At 34.0% G+C, this 19,719-nt stretch overlaps 1 protein-coding gene across 5 annotated transcripts in view; it reads left to right on the top strand.

The window, feature by feature from the left end:
- Positions 1-127: 127 nt before the first annotated feature.
- The window catches only part of LOC148619917 (target of Myb1 membrane trafficking protein-like), a 28,418-nt gene continuing 8,826 nt past the window's right edge, over positions 128-19,719 (top strand). Inside the window, exons 1-14 of one of the 5 annotated variants that reach the window (XM_088580337.1) lie at positions 128-198; positions 2,031-2,115; positions 2,889-2,973; positions 3,920-4,066; positions 5,518-5,652; positions 6,771-6,821; positions 7,804-8,013; positions 8,493-8,571; positions 13,221-13,369; positions 13,570-13,681; positions 13,993-14,089; positions 14,985-15,054; positions 15,853-15,897; positions 18,629-18,661. In XM_088580337.1, coding sequence (XP_088436463.1) covers positions 141-198; positions 2,031-2,115; positions 2,889-2,973; positions 3,920-4,066; positions 5,518-5,652; positions 6,771-6,821; positions 7,804-8,013; positions 8,493-8,571; positions 13,221-13,369; positions 13,570-13,681; positions 13,993-14,089; positions 14,985-15,054; positions 15,853-15,897; positions 18,629-18,661 — 1,356 coding nt within the window. In that variant the 5' untranslated portion in view covers positions 128-140. Of the gene's footprint in view, positions 199-2,030; positions 2,116-2,888; positions 2,974-3,919; positions 4,067-5,517; positions 5,653-6,770; positions 6,822-7,803; positions 8,014-8,492; positions 8,572-13,220; positions 13,370-13,569; positions 13,682-13,992; positions 14,090-14,984; positions 15,055-15,648; positions 15,673-15,852; positions 15,898-18,628; positions 18,662-19,719 lie in introns of all 5 variants that reach the window. The other 4 variants (XM_088580338.1, XM_088580339.1, XM_088580340.1 and 1 more) reach the window with 4 other exon arrangements.

Here is a 19,719-nt window from a genome sequence, read left to right as displayed (position 1 = left end):
AATTTCAAAACAATAGATAAATTTTTAAAATGTAAATTTTTCAATACAGTTATACATTTTAAGAGCTAAATTAACTTCCAAGTCACAAGACTATTCTAAAAATAGCTTCGAGATGACGTCACATTTTATACACAACAAAAATGGCTGCCCTTTTCGGACATGGAAATCCTCTGGCTACACCTGTCGGCCAGATGATCGGTTAGAGTCAATAGTTTTACTCTATATTGCATAAAGTTTAGACGAAATTAGTATCTAATGCTTCCCTTGACAGCAACAGTTACTGCTGTCATTTAAAGCTAGGAATTTTAACGTAAATTTTTGCCTAGCCCTACTTTTATTCTGATACCTTTAGTTTTTCGAAGGTTTTTTTCTGATTTGATATTCAGGATCTTGTGTATTATAATTTGAATCTTTATTTAAATGCTTTGATTTCAAATTCTAACTTCTTGCTAGGAAAAAGATTGCATAGATGTGCTATGTTAGCCATAACATGTTGCATAAGTCTGATAGGAAAACAGAGTAGTATTAAGATTGCCATAGCCTGGCATAGGCCCATACACACCACCCTTGCTTTTGTATGCTCACTGACACTGTATACAAGCCTCTGTGTATAGTGTGTGAGTCAAATCAGGACTTGGTCACATTGGCACCTGATTAAAACGGCTTTACTATTGGTTAAATAGGCAGTACCATAATAAAATTGATTAGGTTTCTCTCTATAAATGGCATTACTCCAGCAGTGCTAGAGGTTGTCTGGCAAGCTATTTTCTGGCTTGGTGCCATCCTAACCTCTAGCATATGACATGTTGATAGCCACCACAAATGTGAATTAGCTAAACATGTCTTTTAAAATATTTCAAGTGTTTTATTTATATAAAAGAAGTTTGACTTACTGGAAATCATTCCTAAATTTTGTTACCTAGAAAAAATTTGTAATGAAGACAGTTATCCAAGTGACCAGCCATTTCAAACTAAGTCACTAATTTTACGGAATACAGTATATTTTTGACAAAACAAACTTAAAGTTGAGAAAGGCAATTTGTTGGTTAATTTAATAGATTTCATTTGTAAATTTTAAAATTTCTTAATTTTATCACCCGGAGTTATACATTCTAAAGCTAAAAACCAAATTTGAAGTTCTTTTAAACTGTTTTTATGAAGGATTTCTTGATTTTCTAATTAGGTACATGTAGGTCATTTGTTTTTCTTCAGTTTATTCACCTTCTCCCCTGTCATGGGAAAAAAACAATAAAATTTTTTAAATAGTATACATTTTGCAATAATTCTGCAGATTTCAAAGAATGTCGGAACGAGCTTTATGCAATATTGCGTTGGAAGTAAGAGGTTGGGGTATGGAGGAATGTAATTCCAACCTCTTACGTTGTAGGAGTATAAATGGCATATGCAGAGCAGCACATGCAGAAGCAGTATTGAGTCCGCGGAGAACGTTGAATATTCATATATATTTGAAATGAAATTTATCATTCAAATAAATTAAATGTTTATGTGTGGTTTGGACTGTTAATGCATTTGTTCTTTTACCAAAAATTCAGGCATTTTCATTTTGTTTGAGTTTGGAACGAAAGTAAAAGGGATTTAAGTGATGATGTTATAAAGTAAACATTGTTTGTACTTTCAATCCTCGTAAGATACTCAAGTTATGTTTTTAGACGTCCAAGACATCCCTTAAGTTTTTAAACTAATTATTGAGGACACTTTTTGCTATTTTGCATTCTTTCTGCAACAGGTCACTTCCAGACAATGAATTGTTTATCAACTGTTATAAAACGATATGCTTCATGATTAATAGAATTGTTAATAAATGATAAGAAAGTATCATAATTGTTTATTTCATATTTATGAATTGTATGACAAAGCACGCAATTTCATGTTTTTCTTTCCAAGACTTCTATGTGTAAGGCACTTTCAGAATGAGGTAAAAAAAAAAACAGCTGGTTGGTTTTTCTACTCCAATCCAGGGGTTTCTTCATTAAATTGATTTATAACAGGTGCATGTGTATTTATTACAGAGAGAGCTACAGATGGCTCCCAAGCATCAGAAAACTGGGCATTGTTTATGGAAATTTGTGATGTTATCAATGAAAGAGAAGAGGGGTAAATTACTATTTTATTTATATGTTCTTAATTATGAAAAATATCCACAAGTTTTATATGAAATTGCTAAAAAGCTACTTATGGGTAAATAAAGCCAAATCATATTAGCCATTTGTAAAATCGAAACCTTATCAGCCATTTGTAAAATCTGAGGATTTTTAGGCATAAAATCATATGAAATATTTTGGCGTTTCTAATACCGGTATTGGCAGAAGCTAAGAATAGCACTAAGTATGTATACTTAAGCCCATAGTAAATAAATACTTTTGCAAAATGTTTTTTGGTGTTTCAGACAGACTGCTGAAATACACCAAAATTAGCGCACTGTGAAAATTACCCACCATACGGTACTTGGACTTTCCCAAAGTTGCAAATACATACATGTACTACTACTAGCTTTATCTACTGTCCAAGACTGGCTAAACTGTAGGAAAATTGAGATATTTCAACATTTATGTTATTGTTATCTGGCCTGGGTTTCATTAAAAAATCTCAAGTTTAGAATTTCCTCAAGTTCTCTATTTTTCCTCAAATCTTCAATTTTAAGTGATCTAATTGGTCAAAATTTGAGTTGAGGAAGGATTTTAGGAAAATCTCAATTTTTATGAAACCAGACCCTGTTTGATGTGTCAGTTAAAAAAATGAGAATATGCATTATTGTTCTTGATCTGTTACTATATCTTGTACCTGTGTATGTTATGTATGCATGCTTGTGGATTTACATGTTTAATGTGTCTGAAAATATGATGTTAAACCTTTTTTCCTTCTTCTAGGGCAAAAGATGCCATAAAAGCAATTAAGAAAAGACTTTCACAGAACATGGGGAAGAACCACACAGCTGTAATGTACACATTAACTGTAAGTATTATGAATCCTGCATAAACTAAAGAGACAAACCTTCTCTACCAGACAAGCCTGTTCATGTCAATTACAATGCATTTTGAATTAAAGTGGATTTATCTTATCTGAACCCTGCATAAACCATGAATATTTCTAAACCTGAAATCTTCCGAAGTCCCTTAAGGCATCAAGTAGGCTAGTCTGATTGCCTTAAGCGACATCAATTTTTTAGGGGCAAGTAAAAGTTCAGCAGGCAGTTGTCTGCCTGATTGCTAGAATTTTGAAGTTAGGCATACAAATGTTGATCGGTAAGATATAGGTTTACTGTTGACACTTCCACTCATGTCCTTGTAAAAAGAAATTATATTGATTTTGTGTGCCTGTTTTAGGAATCCTGATTGGTTGATATACCATATCTGTACAAACTTTAGAACGACACAGTATAACAAACTTTCAATATTTTTTTCATTGATTTTTGTTTCCAAACCAGTTGTTGTGTCCATAATGAACTGTAAGTACTTATGTGTACGTGTGTCAAAAACTTCTGTTGTGTTCTCACTTGCGTGAACTATTCAGGGTCCAACCACTGTGGTTGTATCATGCTGCACTCTGCAAAGCTCTTTGTTTTACAAATCAGAATCCCAGATTCAGATTTAAAACCAGCAAATTTGGTGTTTTATTTCTTTCAAAGATAGGTTTCACATAGCCCTTTATTTTATAGTGGTTTAGGCTCTTATACAACTTTATTTGACCATTTTGACAGACATATATCTTGAGTTTTAGTCATCTTTTTAACACAAATGTATGCCAATTAGTCCCTTCAGTTGGGAAACTTTAATTTTCACTCGAAACCCGGTTGGGAAACTGCTATAAATAAATAAAACCCTTTGATATTAGTTGCTGCTTCATATAAATAACATTTCATGGCATCTAATTCAATTTAATTCATAAATTTATTTTTCAGTGTTTAGAGACATGTGTTAAGAATTGTGGAAGGAAATTTCACCTACAAGTTTCTTCTAAAGACTTCATGGGAGATTTGGTGAAAGTTATAGGTCCAAAGTATGATCCTCCTCAAGCACTACAGGAGAAAGTTCTTAGCTTGATTCAGGTACATGTATGAATAAAAACCACTAATAGATCACAAACATGTAATTTTCTTTTATTGATGAAAAATGTAATTGGCAAAACACAAAGGCTTGACTAGCAACATCTCTAGAACTTCCATAAAAATACCTCCAATACATTTGTAAATATATAGGTTTGACTGTAATGAAATCTGGAGAACTTCCATGAAAATACCTGCAGTATATCTTAAACTGCAGGTAAAAATCAATTATAAAATTATTCGGGCAGCCTTAGCTCGTCAAACATTGAGGAGGTAAATGTTTTTACCATTGGTAGAAATAAAAAAAATTGTTTTGTAACCAGCTTTCTGATTTGCTGTCTGTCTCTGAGCAAACCAGGTTATTTTGTATAACCTTGTTTGGTACTGTGAGGTCATCAATGTTAATTGGTCTGCAGTCCATGATTCAAATAATCCCAAACAAAAATAGTTTTGAATACTAATCCATTCTTGATATTTATGTTGAAATCCTTTAGAACTTAAATCAAAAGAATTGTTATATTTTTTTAGCAGGTTATGCAGAATTACCTGGTTTTGGCCAGTGATTACTCTATGTATTGCTTCATACTGTTTTATATGATTGATTGATTGATTGTTAGGGTTTAACGCCCGAGCAGCAATATTTCGGCTGTATTCAGGGGATGAACATGAAATGGATGGTAATATGAACATGAAATGATGATGATGAAATGAAAAAAGGGATGGGACATAAGGAAAAAAGGGTCGACAAATTTTGATTGCCACAAGACGAAGGAGGGAGATGGGTAGGGTAGGGCAATTTAGCCTCCTGTGGTGGAGCGCAAAGGTTCCTACTCCTATCGAATATCACAGCAGGGTTATTTAATGTGCAAGGAACGTGGCATTTTTCCCAACACGGTGCAACACTATGGTTTGTGGTCAGGTTTTCTGTATTATAGCCTGACAACCCCAACATGTAACACACCAGGGATACCCCATTCCACCACCTGGGGCACACATCCCAGGTGCTCTGTGGGCAGAGGGCCTAGCCCCCGGCTAGGTTTCTGAGCACTATTAAGTCACCTTTTACGACAAGCTTAGCGCTGCTGCAGGCCTATTCTTTTGACACCCGGACCTGCACGGGACATACTGTTTTATTAGTGTATTTCATATTTCATATAACCTGTTCAAAAGTAAGAATATTCCTTAAATTTAATTTTTTTTTTTTTTTTTTTTTTTTTTTTTTATATAAACATATTGGAACTAACTAGTATCATTCTGCTAGGCAAAACATTAATTTTAAATGTAACATTTCATAGAGAAGTTTAGATAATTTAACAATTTCAATGGTAAATACAATCACTTTGAAATTTGAAAAATGGCATTATTTAGAAATGAACCTTTAATTAAGAGAGAAAAAATTCCTAAAATCAATGGTGAAATGAATATTTAAGTGATGTTATTTATTTTTATTTTAGATGTGGTCAGATGCATTTAGAGGACAACCGGACTTGAAAGAAGTTGAAAAATGCTATAATGACTTAAAAGCCAAAGGCATAGAATTTCCTATGACAGACCTAGATCACATGGCACCTATATATACACCAGCAAGGGTAGGTTGGGCAGTCACATGACTTTTTTTTATATACTGTACAGGTTGTGAAACCACTAGCGAAGATAAGTTGTCTAGTTACACAACATATTGTGTATACTCCAGCATGGGTAGGTTGTGGAGTCACAGTTATTCAATGTATTCTCCAACATGAATAGATTGTTGAGGTCACAATTATCCAATGTATTCTCTAGCTTTGGTAGATTGGTGAGATCACAATTATCCAATGTATTCTCCAGCATGAGTAGATTGTTGAGGTCACAATTATCCAATGTATTCTCCAGCATGAGTAGATTGTTGAGGTCACAATTATCCAATGTATTCTCCAGCATTGGTAGATTGTTGAGGTCAAATTATCCAATGTATTCTCCAGCATTGGTAGATTGTTGAGGTCACAATTATCCAATGTATTCTCCAGCATTGGTAGATTGTTGAGGTCACAATTATCCAATGTATTCTCTAGCATTGGTAGATTGTTGAGGTCACAATTATCCAATGTATTCTCCAGCATGAGTAGATTGTTGAGGTCACAATTATCCAATGTATTCTCCAGCATTGGTATATTGTTGAGGTCACAATTATCCAATGTATTCTCCAGCATTGATAGATTGTGAAGTCATAGAACTTCAACATATCTCATCAAGTTACATATTTACGTACCCTGCATTGTTTCATGATATTAACAATACTCTAATTTACCTATTATGTATATGTTTGATACTAGGTTGAAAGCTGATTTAAATACATTAATTTTATGAAAGTCAGATTAACTGTAAAAAAAAGTTATGTGTTAATAAACTGTTGCAAGTCCCTACCTGTGGAAATGGATCTGGGTTTCTACAGTCCTGTATTACCTTTATAAATGTCATTATTTGACATTCATAGAGTCACTATGTAAATGACTAGAGACTAAAATTAAGGCAATTGCTCTAAAGTTTTCCATTTATGTCGTTTGTAAAGAATAAACTTTAGCCTATAGGAAATTGACATTTTTAAATTGGGATTCCTGTTGTAGGACAGTTTTACTGTAAAGGCGAAAATTTCAAAAACTTAAGAGCACTGCAAGCTATTTTATATTATAGCCTGGTCAAATAATCTTATTTTTATGATTTTTTATAGAGTCAACCAGAACCTGAACCTGTTCGCCAGCGACAACCTAGTTTACGCACTGTAAGTTCTTAGAATGATATTTTTATCATGACATTTTAAATAAATTTCACAAAGACTTTTAAAACTTTCCTACTAAGTGTTCAGATTGTGATAATAAAAAATTAACTGCAGATTTCAGAGTTTTCCATACGTTTTAGAGAATTACTGTTTATTAATAAAGCCTACAAACTAAACCTAAAGAGTTATTTTGTGGTGAGAAATTTTCCTGGTGCATTTACTCTTTTAAGCTAATAATTACAGAAAAAATTATATGTTTATGTACTTTGCTATTAGAAGAAAAGAAAAATTACCAAGAAAACAATTGTATTTATACAGAACTGAAATATATATATGTATATATGAAATCGATATTACAATATGCTTACTTTAAGGATTGATATACATTGAGAATTTTTACTTTAACTAACAGTAATTCCAAATAGCATTTTGTTCAACTACTGAAAGTAGGTAGAAAATCCAATATCTTAAGGAAGTAGACCTAGGGTAAAGGACACAACTCATGAAATCAGTGATATGTTTGCATCTTACTCAATTTCACCAAAGCCTCTAAAGCTTTCATTTGAAGCAGAATAAAATGAATCAAAGTTAATTAGATGCTTACATGAGATTGTTGTAATATGGTGAATACAAACATTCCAATGATTTATAAGAGTTGTGTCCCTTTCCTTAGGTATATCTCCGTAAAAATGAATGGTAGTCATCTCCAATAACAGTAGAAGTGCAATAGAAAATGTTATTTCCATTTTATCTTACAATGCCTTGCTGCCTTTCCATCTCCACATGTAATCAGTAAATTTTTGAGAGCAACGTTTACACAGAGTGCACATACATGTACCAGATGGACTAGATTTTTAGTGTGTCTGACAGAATGGCATATTTTGCCTTTTCCCTGTATGTTCAACAAGTAAAAGAAATTCTGTCTGACATTCCTGTGATCAAACCCATTTCCCCATGACCGAGTGTGAAAGACATCTGTTTTCAGGATCAACCACCAGCACAAATGGGACAGGTCCCGATGCCAGTACAAGTTCCAATACAGGCACCTACAGGTCCCATCAACCCTTCAGTGGAACAAATGACAAAGTTAAAAAGTGAACTGACAATAGTCAATGGTAATATAAAGGTGATGGGCGACATGTTGACAGAGTTAAATCCATCCAATGTTGATTCATCAGATCTGGAATTATTACAGGTAAGGTCTTTAACTCTGACCCAAACTTCTTCAGATCTGGAATTATTACAGGTATGGCCTTTAACCCTGCCTCAAAATTCCTCAGATCTGGAATTATTACAGGTAAGGCCTTTAACCTGACTCAAAATTCCTGATTATCGCTATTTCATGAAATTTTCTGTGATCTTGCTTATTATTTTTTTTTTTTCAGCTCAATAGTGTTTGAAACCAATGACTACTTTCATGGCTTTGTTAACTCTAATGAGGTTATAGGCCAATAACTATTATCTTTGATGGTCACCTTCACTCACTTGTCTTTCTTGTTTTTCACCATGTTAACTCAAGCATCAATATGTGGATGTCCACAAAGGAAGATAATTGTTGTTGGTTTTTTCTGCAGACTTTTAAGCATTTTGAAGTCCAAATGACAGTTGGATATCCATTTTAGAAGCTTTCTCTTAGTTTTTCATAGTTATTCATAGTGGTATAAAATATTTCAGGAATTAAACAGAACTAACAGACAAATGCAACAAAGATTAGTAGATTTATTAGATAAAATAGCTAATGAAGAAGTTACAAGTAAGTATAGCATCAATATGGAAAATGATTTGAAGAAAAAAATAAATATGCCCTAAGTTTAAAATTGGTATTATCTACTTCTACCTCTGGCACATGGTTTATAAGATATACTTACTTACTTACTGCCCTTTACGCCACTGGCATGTAGGGCAGCAATGAAGTTCCTCCACTCTTGTCTATCATTGGCAAGTTTCTGTAATGTGCCCCAAGTCTTCTTATGTTCTTTGACTTCTGCTTCAATGGTGCGTCTCCAGGTGATCTTTGGGCATCCTCTCCTGCGTTTTCCCTCAGGTGTCCAGAATAGGGCTATTTTTGTGTTGTCTTTTGGGTCTTTTCGCAGGACATGTCCTAACCACTTCCATCTTCGTTTCATAATGATGGTGGCCATGTTGTCTTGTTGGCATCTATTAAGGAGGTCCTGATTACTGATCTTAAGAGGCCAAAATATTCTTAGGATCCTCCTCAGACTCCTGGTGTGAAAGGTTGAGAGTTTGTGTTGGTCTAACTCTGTTATCCTCCAGCACTCTGACCCATAAAGCAGGATAGGCAAGACGCAACTGTTATACAATTTTAGTTTGGTGCAGATAGTGTACTGTCCTGATCTCCAGACAGGTTGCAAGCTATTAAATGCTCCTCTTGCTTTTGAGAGTCTAAGGTGGATGTTGCTCTCCGCACCTCCATCAGTTGTAACTATACTACTGAGGTATGTGAATTTGTTGGTAAAAGGTAGACATTATTCGTACAGTTTGATAGGTGTTGGTGTGTTTACATTCAACATCATAACCTCGGTTTTGTTTTTGTTGCTGTTTAGCCCAATTTGCTATTCTTTTCTTGTATGTGTTGGTGGGTGTGAGAAAGCAAAGCTATGTCATCAGCAAAGTCTAGATCTTCCAAGATGGAGAAGGTATTCCATCTGATGCCTCTTGGTGTATCTTTCGTTGTTTGTCGCATCACCCAATCAATGGCTATGATGAAAAGTGTTGATGACATAACACAGCCTTGATGGACTCCAGTTTTTACATTGAAATACGTGTCGCTGTTGTTTCCGACTCTGCATCTGAAGTACGTGTAGAAACTTTTGATGACGTCTATAAGTTGTTGTGGTATTCCGTATGATCTAATTATTTTCCATAAACTTTCTCTATGTGTGCTATCAAAAGCTTTTTCAAAATCTATAAAGTTAATATAGAGTTGTCTCTGCCATTCAGTGCTCTGCTCAATCATATTGCGTAGCATGAAAATTTGGTCGATGCAGCCTCTACCTGGTCTAAATCCAGCTTGTTCTTTTCTCAATAGTTCATCTACAGATCTTGCAATTCTTTTGATGACAACTTTGGCTAGTATCTTACTTGGGATAGAAATCAAAGTAATACCTCACCAGTTATTACAATCATTTAATGACCCTTTCTTTGGTAATTTTATGATGGTTCCTTTGTTCCACTCATCTGATACTTTGGTCTTATTCCAGATATCTTGGAAGATGGGATGGAGAATTTTTGCGGATAGGTATGGATCGTTTTTAAAGAGTTCTGCATTGAGATTATCACTACCTGGTGCTTTGCCACTTTTCAGACTTTTGATTGCTGTTATGATTTCAGATATTTCTGTTGGTTCTTTATCTATGTCAACCTCTACTTCTGCATCTTTAATTTTCGGTTCTTGAGAAGGTGGTGGCCTGTTAAGTAACTCTTCAAAATGTTCTGTCCACCTTTTTTCTTGACCGCTTTCTGAGGTTAATATGTTACCCTGTTTGTCTTTGACAGGTAAATTTGGAGATGATCTATTCTTCCCACATATAGTTCTTGTAATTTTGTATAATTTACTCTATTCTCCTTTCTGTGCTGCTTCTTCTGCATTATTTGCTAGCTCTTCCATAAAATTTCGTTTGTCTGTTCGAACTAGTTTCTTAACTTCTTTTTGCATTGAGCTGTATTCTTGTTGGAGTCTTTCTTTTAGCCGAGGTGATTTGGTCTTATCTCTTTTGGCTTTAATCTCTCTTCTATTATTTATTGTTTTCCAAGTTTCAGGTGTTATCCTTATGTTTTTGCTTTTGTCGCAAACCTAAACACTCTTCGCTTGTTTTTGTATATATGTCGGTTATTTTGTTCCATTTTTCATCAATATCATCCACAACATCTTCCAAGATATTTAACGCTTCATAGCGATTCTTGAGTGTTATTGAAAAGTCATTTTTTACCTTCAAGATGTTAAGTTTTTCTGTATCATAACACAGTCTGATATTTGCTGTAACAAGTTGATGGTCACTTTCTACATCAGCTCCTCTTTTGACTCTTACATCTATCAAAGATCGTCTCCACATTCCATTTATCATGATGTGGTCAATTTGATTTCTGTCTCTTAAGTTTGGTGAATACCACGTTAACTTGTGGATATCCTTATGAGGGAATAGTGTGCCTCCAATGACATAGTTGTTGATGTTGCAGAAGTCAGTTAATCTTTCACCATTTTCATTCATACTACCACATCCATGTGTACCCATAGTTCTTTTAAAGTTCAAGTTGTTATTGCCTACTTTTGCATTCAGGTCACCCATAATTATTTTGATGTCATGATGTGGGGTTTGATCTAACTCTTGTTGAAGTTGCTCATAGAATGCATCTTTGTCTTCATCGCTGGCATCATTTATTGGAGCATAGCACTGAAGTAGCGTCATATTAACTTGTTTACCCCTCTGTCTAGCCATGATCAATCTGTTGCTGACTGGTTTCCATTCCATCAGGGTTCTGTCTACTCCTTTCTTTAGAATGATGGCTACTCCCTGCTGATGTTTTCCATCTTCTCTTCCTGAGTATAGTACTGTTTCCCCCATAACTTGGAGGACCAGTAGATTTTCTGTAGGGGGATCCTTCCCTTAGATGGATGCATCACCATGCTAATGAGTACCATCTTTACGGATTTTCTGTCTGGGTTTTCTCCCATAGCCTTTGACTGTCCAAAGCCTTCTACAAGGCAGTAGTGTGATGCTATTTAACCCATAGCTGGATCAAGGTTGATGAGTGCTAGGGCGTATCCACACGCCTATGGGCCTACACACTGCATCTCTAGGGTCCTTGATACTCCGAGATCCTCTACAGTTTAGCCTAGGATACTAGACCCTAGTTACCGTGTGCTGTCGCGAGGAGGCACTGTAGAGGTCTTAGACTGGTAGAGGCTTTGCACTGACAAGAAAGACTTACGTACTCGGCTTTCTTTTCCACCTACAAGTAGGCTAGTCAGCGGCAGTAGTAGAGTCTTCGACTCCCCCTGCACTAGGCGCATATCCAATCCCTGTGATAATAATCACTAGCACACTTATAAGATATAGAGTGACCTCTAATTAGCTTCAAGTAATTCATTCAAGTGGTGTAACAAATTTACTCTCAGACTGTGTCTTCTGTGAGCTAGCACAATAAAAATCTAGAAAAATCAGGCGAAACATGTTAGACTAGAAATAAGAAGGGTCTGTTCAATTGATCAGATGTTCTTGTCCTAAATTGTATGTATTACCTGTTATGGGATGTCACACCACTATCAGTCAGTCAATATACCAATCAAGTTATATTTTAATAAGTGAATGTACTATGGAGTCAGCTGTCTGTCTATTCCAATAAAGAAACTTGTATATATTTTATTGGTTATTGGTGTTTGTCTTGATGTAAGGAAGCTCCTTTTTCTGTTTATGTTATTGTAAGAAATAAATCTATTTTCTATTTTGCAGTCCTTTTTGGGTGATATTGTGATATATCAAGATAAATTACTAAAATAAAAGTTGCGAAAATTGCAGAAAGAACTTTGCTTTACATATAATGAGTGAAGAACCATGGATCCGGAAACAGTCAAAAATGCCGGTCATTGACCAACAAATTCTGCAAATGGCCGATGACCATTTTCTAATGTGGGACATAAAAAACTGTCAACCCTTATAAATTACGGTGTGAATGGTTTTATTAGTGTATAAACATCCTGTCTACCAGTCTCCTAATTGTTTATTGAAAATGAATTGACAGATGTGTGTCAATTTTAGCCAATGTGCAACCACCTGTGGCTGTGATTTACCTGTAACTGATTAGTTGATTTGCATAATTGAATTAAAAGTACATATGTAACTCAGAGAATTTTACATACATTTATTAGTTGATAATTAAGAAAAATGTCCACTATTTTCCCGCCGATCATTCAGAGGTAACGAAAGCACATGGAACTGAAACTAGAAATTAGTCGTAGTTTGTAATTATTAATTCATCGTTCGAATCTTTTTAACACAGAAGTCAACAGACCATTTAAATAAATATACAAAAAAATTTTTTATTACTCGGAAGTTTTCGGCTGTTTGCCTATGTAATGAAAAAGTGTTTTGTTTACATGTTAGAACGTCCAAGTATGGTCGAAACAGAACTCGTCCACTCGACCTAATATTTTGTAAAAGACAGAGTAAGTGATGAAATAACATAACTTCCAATTTTATCTTAAAATAACTACTAAAAAAGTTTATTTTCGGTCTGAGCATGTAAAAGACTGACAAACGTCTGCTTAAGTATGATGAAATGTCTGGCATGGGCTGTCAGAATTTCCGGACCCTTGTGAAGGACATTTTATATATGTACAGTTTTACATATAAAGGTGAAATTAGTCTTTTGTTGTCATTTCAGATGAATTATTAAGAATTAATGATGATCTGAACAATGTGTTTTTACGGTATGAAAGATTTGAACGGTACAGAACTGGTCAGTCTTCCCAGACAGATTTGAAAAAAATGGACACACCAGAAGTAGCCCCACCACCTCCTACGTACAGCCAGGTAAGGAAATTTTTATACCATCACGTATGAGAGAGGCGATTCATCTAGTCTTTCTGTTCATCTGTGGATAATGTTTCAGCCTATTCTATCAGTAGCTTTAATGTATTTTATGCATTACTTCACATGTTTTACAATATTTGAAGTTTTGTCTTAAAACAACATTCACTTTAAAATGTAAAACTGGTCATGTACTTTTACAGGTGGAGGACTCATCAAGCACACCCACAAGTAACCTGATAGACCTTGGAGATGATGGTGTGGTGGAGGCTCCTAAGGATTTACCTCCCCTTACTACACAGATGCAGAATATGAGTAAGTGTACATTCATAAAAAAACAACAGCAGTTGTGAAGAAGTTATCACTTACATGTACATGTATATACCAGAAAACCATATGGACTGAAATATTAATAATCTAGCACTGCTGAAAGTGCATGATATAGAAATCTCAGTTTCACAAGTTCTTTCAATGAAATGCTTTAAGCTATTTCTTCTTGTTTAACAGCTTGTCATAGAAAAGTTTATTATGAAGTCTTTTATCTCTACCAAGGTAATACAGTGTACAGGTCTTAGTTCAAGGTGATCTATGTACATGAAATAAAACTTTTTTCACCTTGTTTGCAGATGTTGGCCAAAATGGTACAACACAACAGAGCGATGATTTTGATATGTTTGCGCAATCAAGACAGTCATTTGAACAGAATAAAGTTAAAACAACAGGGTAAATAATGAGTTCACTGTAGTACCGAAAATATCTGGAAATAGTGGGTTAAGGAGGTAGACCTAAGGTAAGGGACACAACTCATTGGAATGTTTGTATTCAGCAATTTACATCAATCACATGTAAGCATCAACGTAACTTGGACAGATTTCATTGTATTAAATAAAAGCTTGAAAGGCTTTTGTGAAATTGAATATGATACAAACATTTCACTGATTTCAAGAATCATTTCCCTTATCCAAGGTCTACCTCGTCAAACTGGTTTTATACACACTAAACGACTAGAACACTGGAGCACTGGATTTATTGATTTTCTTATTTACAAGAAAATAGAATTTTATGGTTTTGTTTTTACATTTATACTCTATGCTTACTTCAGGGTGTTCATTGCTCAGGTTAAAAATAACAAGGATTTCAAGGGTTTTGAAATCTTTGAAGATCTTTTGGTATAGAACAATATAAGTAGAAAAAATTGATGGGTCAGTATGCTCATTTTTGAGATATAAGCATTTAAAATTTTGGCTGGAAAATTTTTCTCTTGATTTTTCATAGATTTTGTCTTAGTAGGATTTATCTATCAAAATTCCCCAAGAAATAACAAGGATTTATTAAAAAAACAGTTCCCAAATAACATATTAAGGTGTGCTTAATGAAAATATGAAAAGAAAAGTGGGGGTCACATGGCAAAAGTTATCAATGCTATGAAATGGATAAAACCTGAGGAGTAGAGAAATCTGAAAAAAATAATGGCTGAACATGAGCAGTGAACATCCTTAATGATGTTTTTTGTATCTTGTACTTTAGAACAAAAATGGTTGAAAAATCAACAGCAATTTTTTTAAACAATTGCTCTGTCTAAATTTAAACTTCAAGATATTTGTTTTATACTTTACAGTGCATATATGAATCAGTCTGAAGACCAGTTTAGTGGTGGATTAGGTCAGGCTGTAAATGCAAAAACAGGGGTAAGGATGTATTTAAATTGTGACTGGTTTATTTAGGAATTAGCAAACATTTGTGTTGGGTATATACTGGTATGTAAGACATTGGATGATTTACACTTGTATTGTGTTTTGCTGTGCTGTTTTAAATGGAAGGCTTTTGGCGGGCGGGGGTGGGGGGGAGGGGGTAAAGAATGCATGGATTCTTATTTGAAGTATCAAGTCTGAGTATTGATGTATACATCTCAACAATTTTGTCTTCATTTCCAGATTGAGCTTTTCCATTATGTCTCCCCTCATTCTAAAACTTATAAAATGATTTAAGTCAACTTGAAGCAGAAATTAAATTCTCCTTGATGGCTTGCTCACAGTATTTCTAGTTAGGAAATTATTGCCATTTCATTATTTTAAAATTTTGTATGTGGCTTTATAGAGATGGGCATACATAATAAAGGATGAAGCTTTCTGTCTGATACTGTAATAAATTCCTGTTTGATAGGATTGCCATACTAGTGGGAATATGTCTATCACAACAATCCATGCAACATCATGTTGAGTTAACTGTACTTTATTTAAAATTGTGTTCAAATGTATAATGTTGTATTAATCACACAACAGATCTCAGACGAGGAGACTTTAGAGGTTTGTAACACTTGTATATATATCACCATTGTTTGGGTGTATCATTAGAAATCACATTTACTCAGATCTATGTTTTAGGCAGCATGTAGGGAAACTGGTAGTCTTTTCACACAGCCTTTTCCTTAGCTTTAATTTTATGTTTGCCAACTAACTAAACACACCATCTACATTTTCGTACAGATAACCTTTAGTTACATAAACACTGATCATGCAAGATACTTAATAGTAAAGTACTAGGCCTCACAAAGCTAAGTAATTGGTTCTCAGACACTCCATTTTCTTTTTGTTGCCTCAATACCCATTTTTATCACCCTCATTTTTATGGCAGGGAAATCAATTGGTAGAAAGTAATGCCTCCCTTCATTCATTGGTTTTCATGAAAAATGTCAGGAGAACCAAAAATTTAACTTTGTGTTCATGTTTTTTTTTTGGTGTTATTTTTTTTTTGTTTTGTTCTCTCAGTGTAAAAATTTACTTTTATTGTTCATGTTGTAGCAATTATACCCCTGCAAACGAAGTTTGGGGGTATATAGGAATCACCAGGTCTGTTTGTCCATCTGTCCACATGTCTTGTCAGTGACACCTCCTAAATTGCTTGAGGTATTTTGATGAAATTGTGTAGGAAGTTTGGGCATCATATGTAGATATGCATGAAAGAATATAATTACTGTTTGGTGATTCCAAAGGGAGATAAGCCAACTTATAGATTTTTCATGTTAAAACCTCGTCAGCACAACTTGTTCGTGAAATTTATAGGAAGGTTGGGCATAATATGTAGATGTGCATGGAGGAATATAGTTACTGTTGGAGGACTTCAAAGGGAGATAATAGAGCTCAAAAGCCATTCATTTAAATCAATGACTTGAAGCAGTGGGGGTAGGGGGTGGATATTTTCTTTGTGAGCTTGCTCATGGTATTTCTAGTTAATTTTGCATTTAAATTTTGGGAAAAAATTGTATTTTCTAAAAGTCCATTTTCAAATTGAAAGTTTCACCTTTGAGAAAGAAATTCTTTACAGATAATCTTTCAAATTCCTCATACCTTGAGAACAGAATATTGTGCTGAATAGTGTGGACTGTTGGACTAGACAGAATGTAATAAAAAATAAACTCAAAAAATGTCTGGCACCCAGCACCGCAAAACTTGAATAGTTAAGTCTGATAAATTTTGAACTGTTTGTGATGTCATCAATTTCAAAGATTTTGATTGGTGTTACCATGGCAGTTAAAAATCTCACACTTAAGTATTTTTAACTTTTGTCATGCTGGGGCAAGATTTTACAAGGGTCAAGGTGATCTACTTCGTATTGTCCATATCCTCCTCAAGTCTATTCGAAGAAGATTTTACAAGGGTCAAAGTAACTTACTTTGTATTGTCCATTTACTCCTCTGGTTTATTCAAAGAATCCGAGATTTACCTCAAGGAAGGCAAAGTAAATCACTTCAATGATACATCCTTTGACTTAAATCAATAAAAGAATTCATTATAAAATTCTAGATCGCTTATTTTTTTGTGGTGGGTTGAAGAAATTTATATCATCCTCAAGGTTAGGAAATAAATTGAAATGAAGCAGCCTTCAGAATAATTATCAATAGCAATAATATCATTAGATGATTAGCTGGATGTCAGAATTACTGTAAGCTAGAGACATTGTGTTAAGTGTAGGAAAATATGACTTTTGCATTATTTATATGTACTGGAAAGGGTAGTAAATGATATAATTTTGAAAAGATTTCATATTTGTAGATCTTGATTTGTGGTATTAGATATTTATAGTTCCTAGATCGTTATTTTCATTATTTAATTATGCATGAGGCTTTTATTTTATAAGCAGTCTGTTAAAATAGCTTTAATATAGCAGTTAATAAATTGCTTATGGCTGTTTATACATTTAAGGGTAGCATCCTAATGAAGTTTTTTCTTGGTTGCCATGGAGATACCGATACTATAATCCATTTTAATTTGGCAGAAGCTTATCTTTACATTTCCAAAGCTATTAAAGTTTGTTTATTGGCCTATTTTAAAAGATGACTACTTCATATATAAATCCGGATATTTTTGTCACTTTTGATAGGAAGGTATACCAGTAGCATGTAGATTATTTGGAAGAATCAACAGAGCTGAAATGAAAAGATATTTATGCTTTCGTTTTTCAAGTTTCCACAATTCATCACTGTTTCAAATTATTGATAGGGATTGCATAAACATCTTTAAGGATACATGTAATAATATGTACCACTGTTTATAATGTTGGAAGACAACCATTCTATCAGGCTGTCCAGTGGCCCTAAAATTCCGAAAATTCCTTAAAATCCCCTTTTTTTTTTTGTAGTTTGGCTAAAATTCCTCTAAAAACTTCAAAGGGAATCTTTGAAAAAGCCCTTATTTTTTCATGTGAATTTCTAATTTTCTTGTTATTTCACTTCTGTCTTAGGAGTTTTCAAAAATTATCCTTGCAGTTCTGTTTATGCTTGTTTTGTGGGGGCATCCTAATTTTCTCATCATAGGTAATTAGGTGATCTTCTGTATGGAATTTTCTAAGTGTTAATTACTTTTATGTCGTAAAATTCCTTATTTTTGCTCTAAAGTAGCCCTAAAATTTCTTATTTTTAGGCCTAAAACTAGTCCTTATTTTTGCCAAAATGTGCTGGACAGCCTGGTGTATGAACACAGTGATTCCTAAGGACTTCTTGCTTTTACTTGACACTTGACCAGTGATCTTGATAAATGCAATATAAAATTTGCCAAATCATTACCGAACCAAACAGAATTTAACTGCACATTGCCTTTGATCTGTTTGACCTTCAGAATCACTGTGAACTAGTCCCTTTGGTAGCATGGCATATGCTTGATGGTTCATGTTGAACATTGTGCTTATATATCATTGAATTTGTTATTTTCCTCCACTGCATGTTGCATATTTTATAATCAGTTTATGTTTTGTTTTTTTATGTAGGAGTTAGACAAAGAATTTGGCAATGTTAACAAGGTTAGTGTTCTAACAAGTTTGATTTCAATAACTCCAAAATTGTCTGTCTGTTATCTCTTCTTAATCTTCCTTTCTTTTTATCATATAGCATCTTTATTTATCACATTCATAGTCAAGGAGTGAACTGTGAAATACCTGGACTTCAATTTGGCAAGTTTTTTATTTTTGCAGTTCCCTGACCCTGCTGAATATAGCGTAAAGGAGGTAGACCTAGGGTAAGGTACACAACTCTTAAAAATCATTGGAACGTTTGTATTCACCATTGTACATCAAATCTCATGTAAGCATCAAAGTAACCTGGATTGATTTCATTCTGTTTCAAAGGAAAGCTTGAAAGGCTTTGGTAAAATTGAATATGATACAAACATATCACTGACTTCAAGAGTTATGTCCCTTACCCTCGGTGTACCTCCTTAAAACGTCACACAAATTTCATTCTGTACAGATTCTTGCAAGTTTTCAAAACGCATGTAAAAAAGTGTATACATGCCTTAGGGTTTTTTTTTCTACAACATGTAGATGTATGTGTGTCTTGTTTTTTTGTGGGGCCCAACCTCTTGTCTAAGTTTATAAATGTTTGAAAGAGAAATATACTTAATTTTCTGTTTCTTTAAAAAAAAAATTTCGCACTTGATTTTTTTATACCTAACTACACCAATTGGTGAGGTATCATGTGATCTCTAGAGAGTTGCATGTCCATCCATCTGCCAACAGTTTCTAGGATGATAACTTTTGAAAATAAAAAGGATCTTTTTCAAACTTCATGTAGTTTTTTAGTTTCATAAAATATATAAATCTTTTTCAATTTTAGTATAATTTTTGAGTTTCATAAAATACAGATCAAGTTATAATTTGTTTGATCTGATTATTTACAGCCATTTCTAGATTTTATTCCTTAAAATATTTTGATGAATTACAGTTATCTTACTTTCATTATTGAAGGATTGTGAAAGTTATTTCTTTTTTAAGTATTATGGAGTCTAGATAAGTCAATGTGGCAGGCTACCATTTAATTGCCTTAGCATTAGATGCCCTTTTTATGTTTGTGTGTGTGTGTG

This window comes from Perna viridis, chromosome 4 (assembly GCF_037379345.1).
Source record: "Perna viridis isolate PV_CMFRI_1.1 ecotype Kerala chromosome 4, ASM3737934v1, whole genome shotgun sequence".
In the NCBI taxonomy this organism is placed as follows: domain Eukaryota; kingdom Metazoa; phylum Mollusca; class Bivalvia; order Mytilida; family Mytilidae; genus Perna; species Perna viridis.
This window is presented reverse-complemented; position numbering and strand designations above follow the sequence as displayed.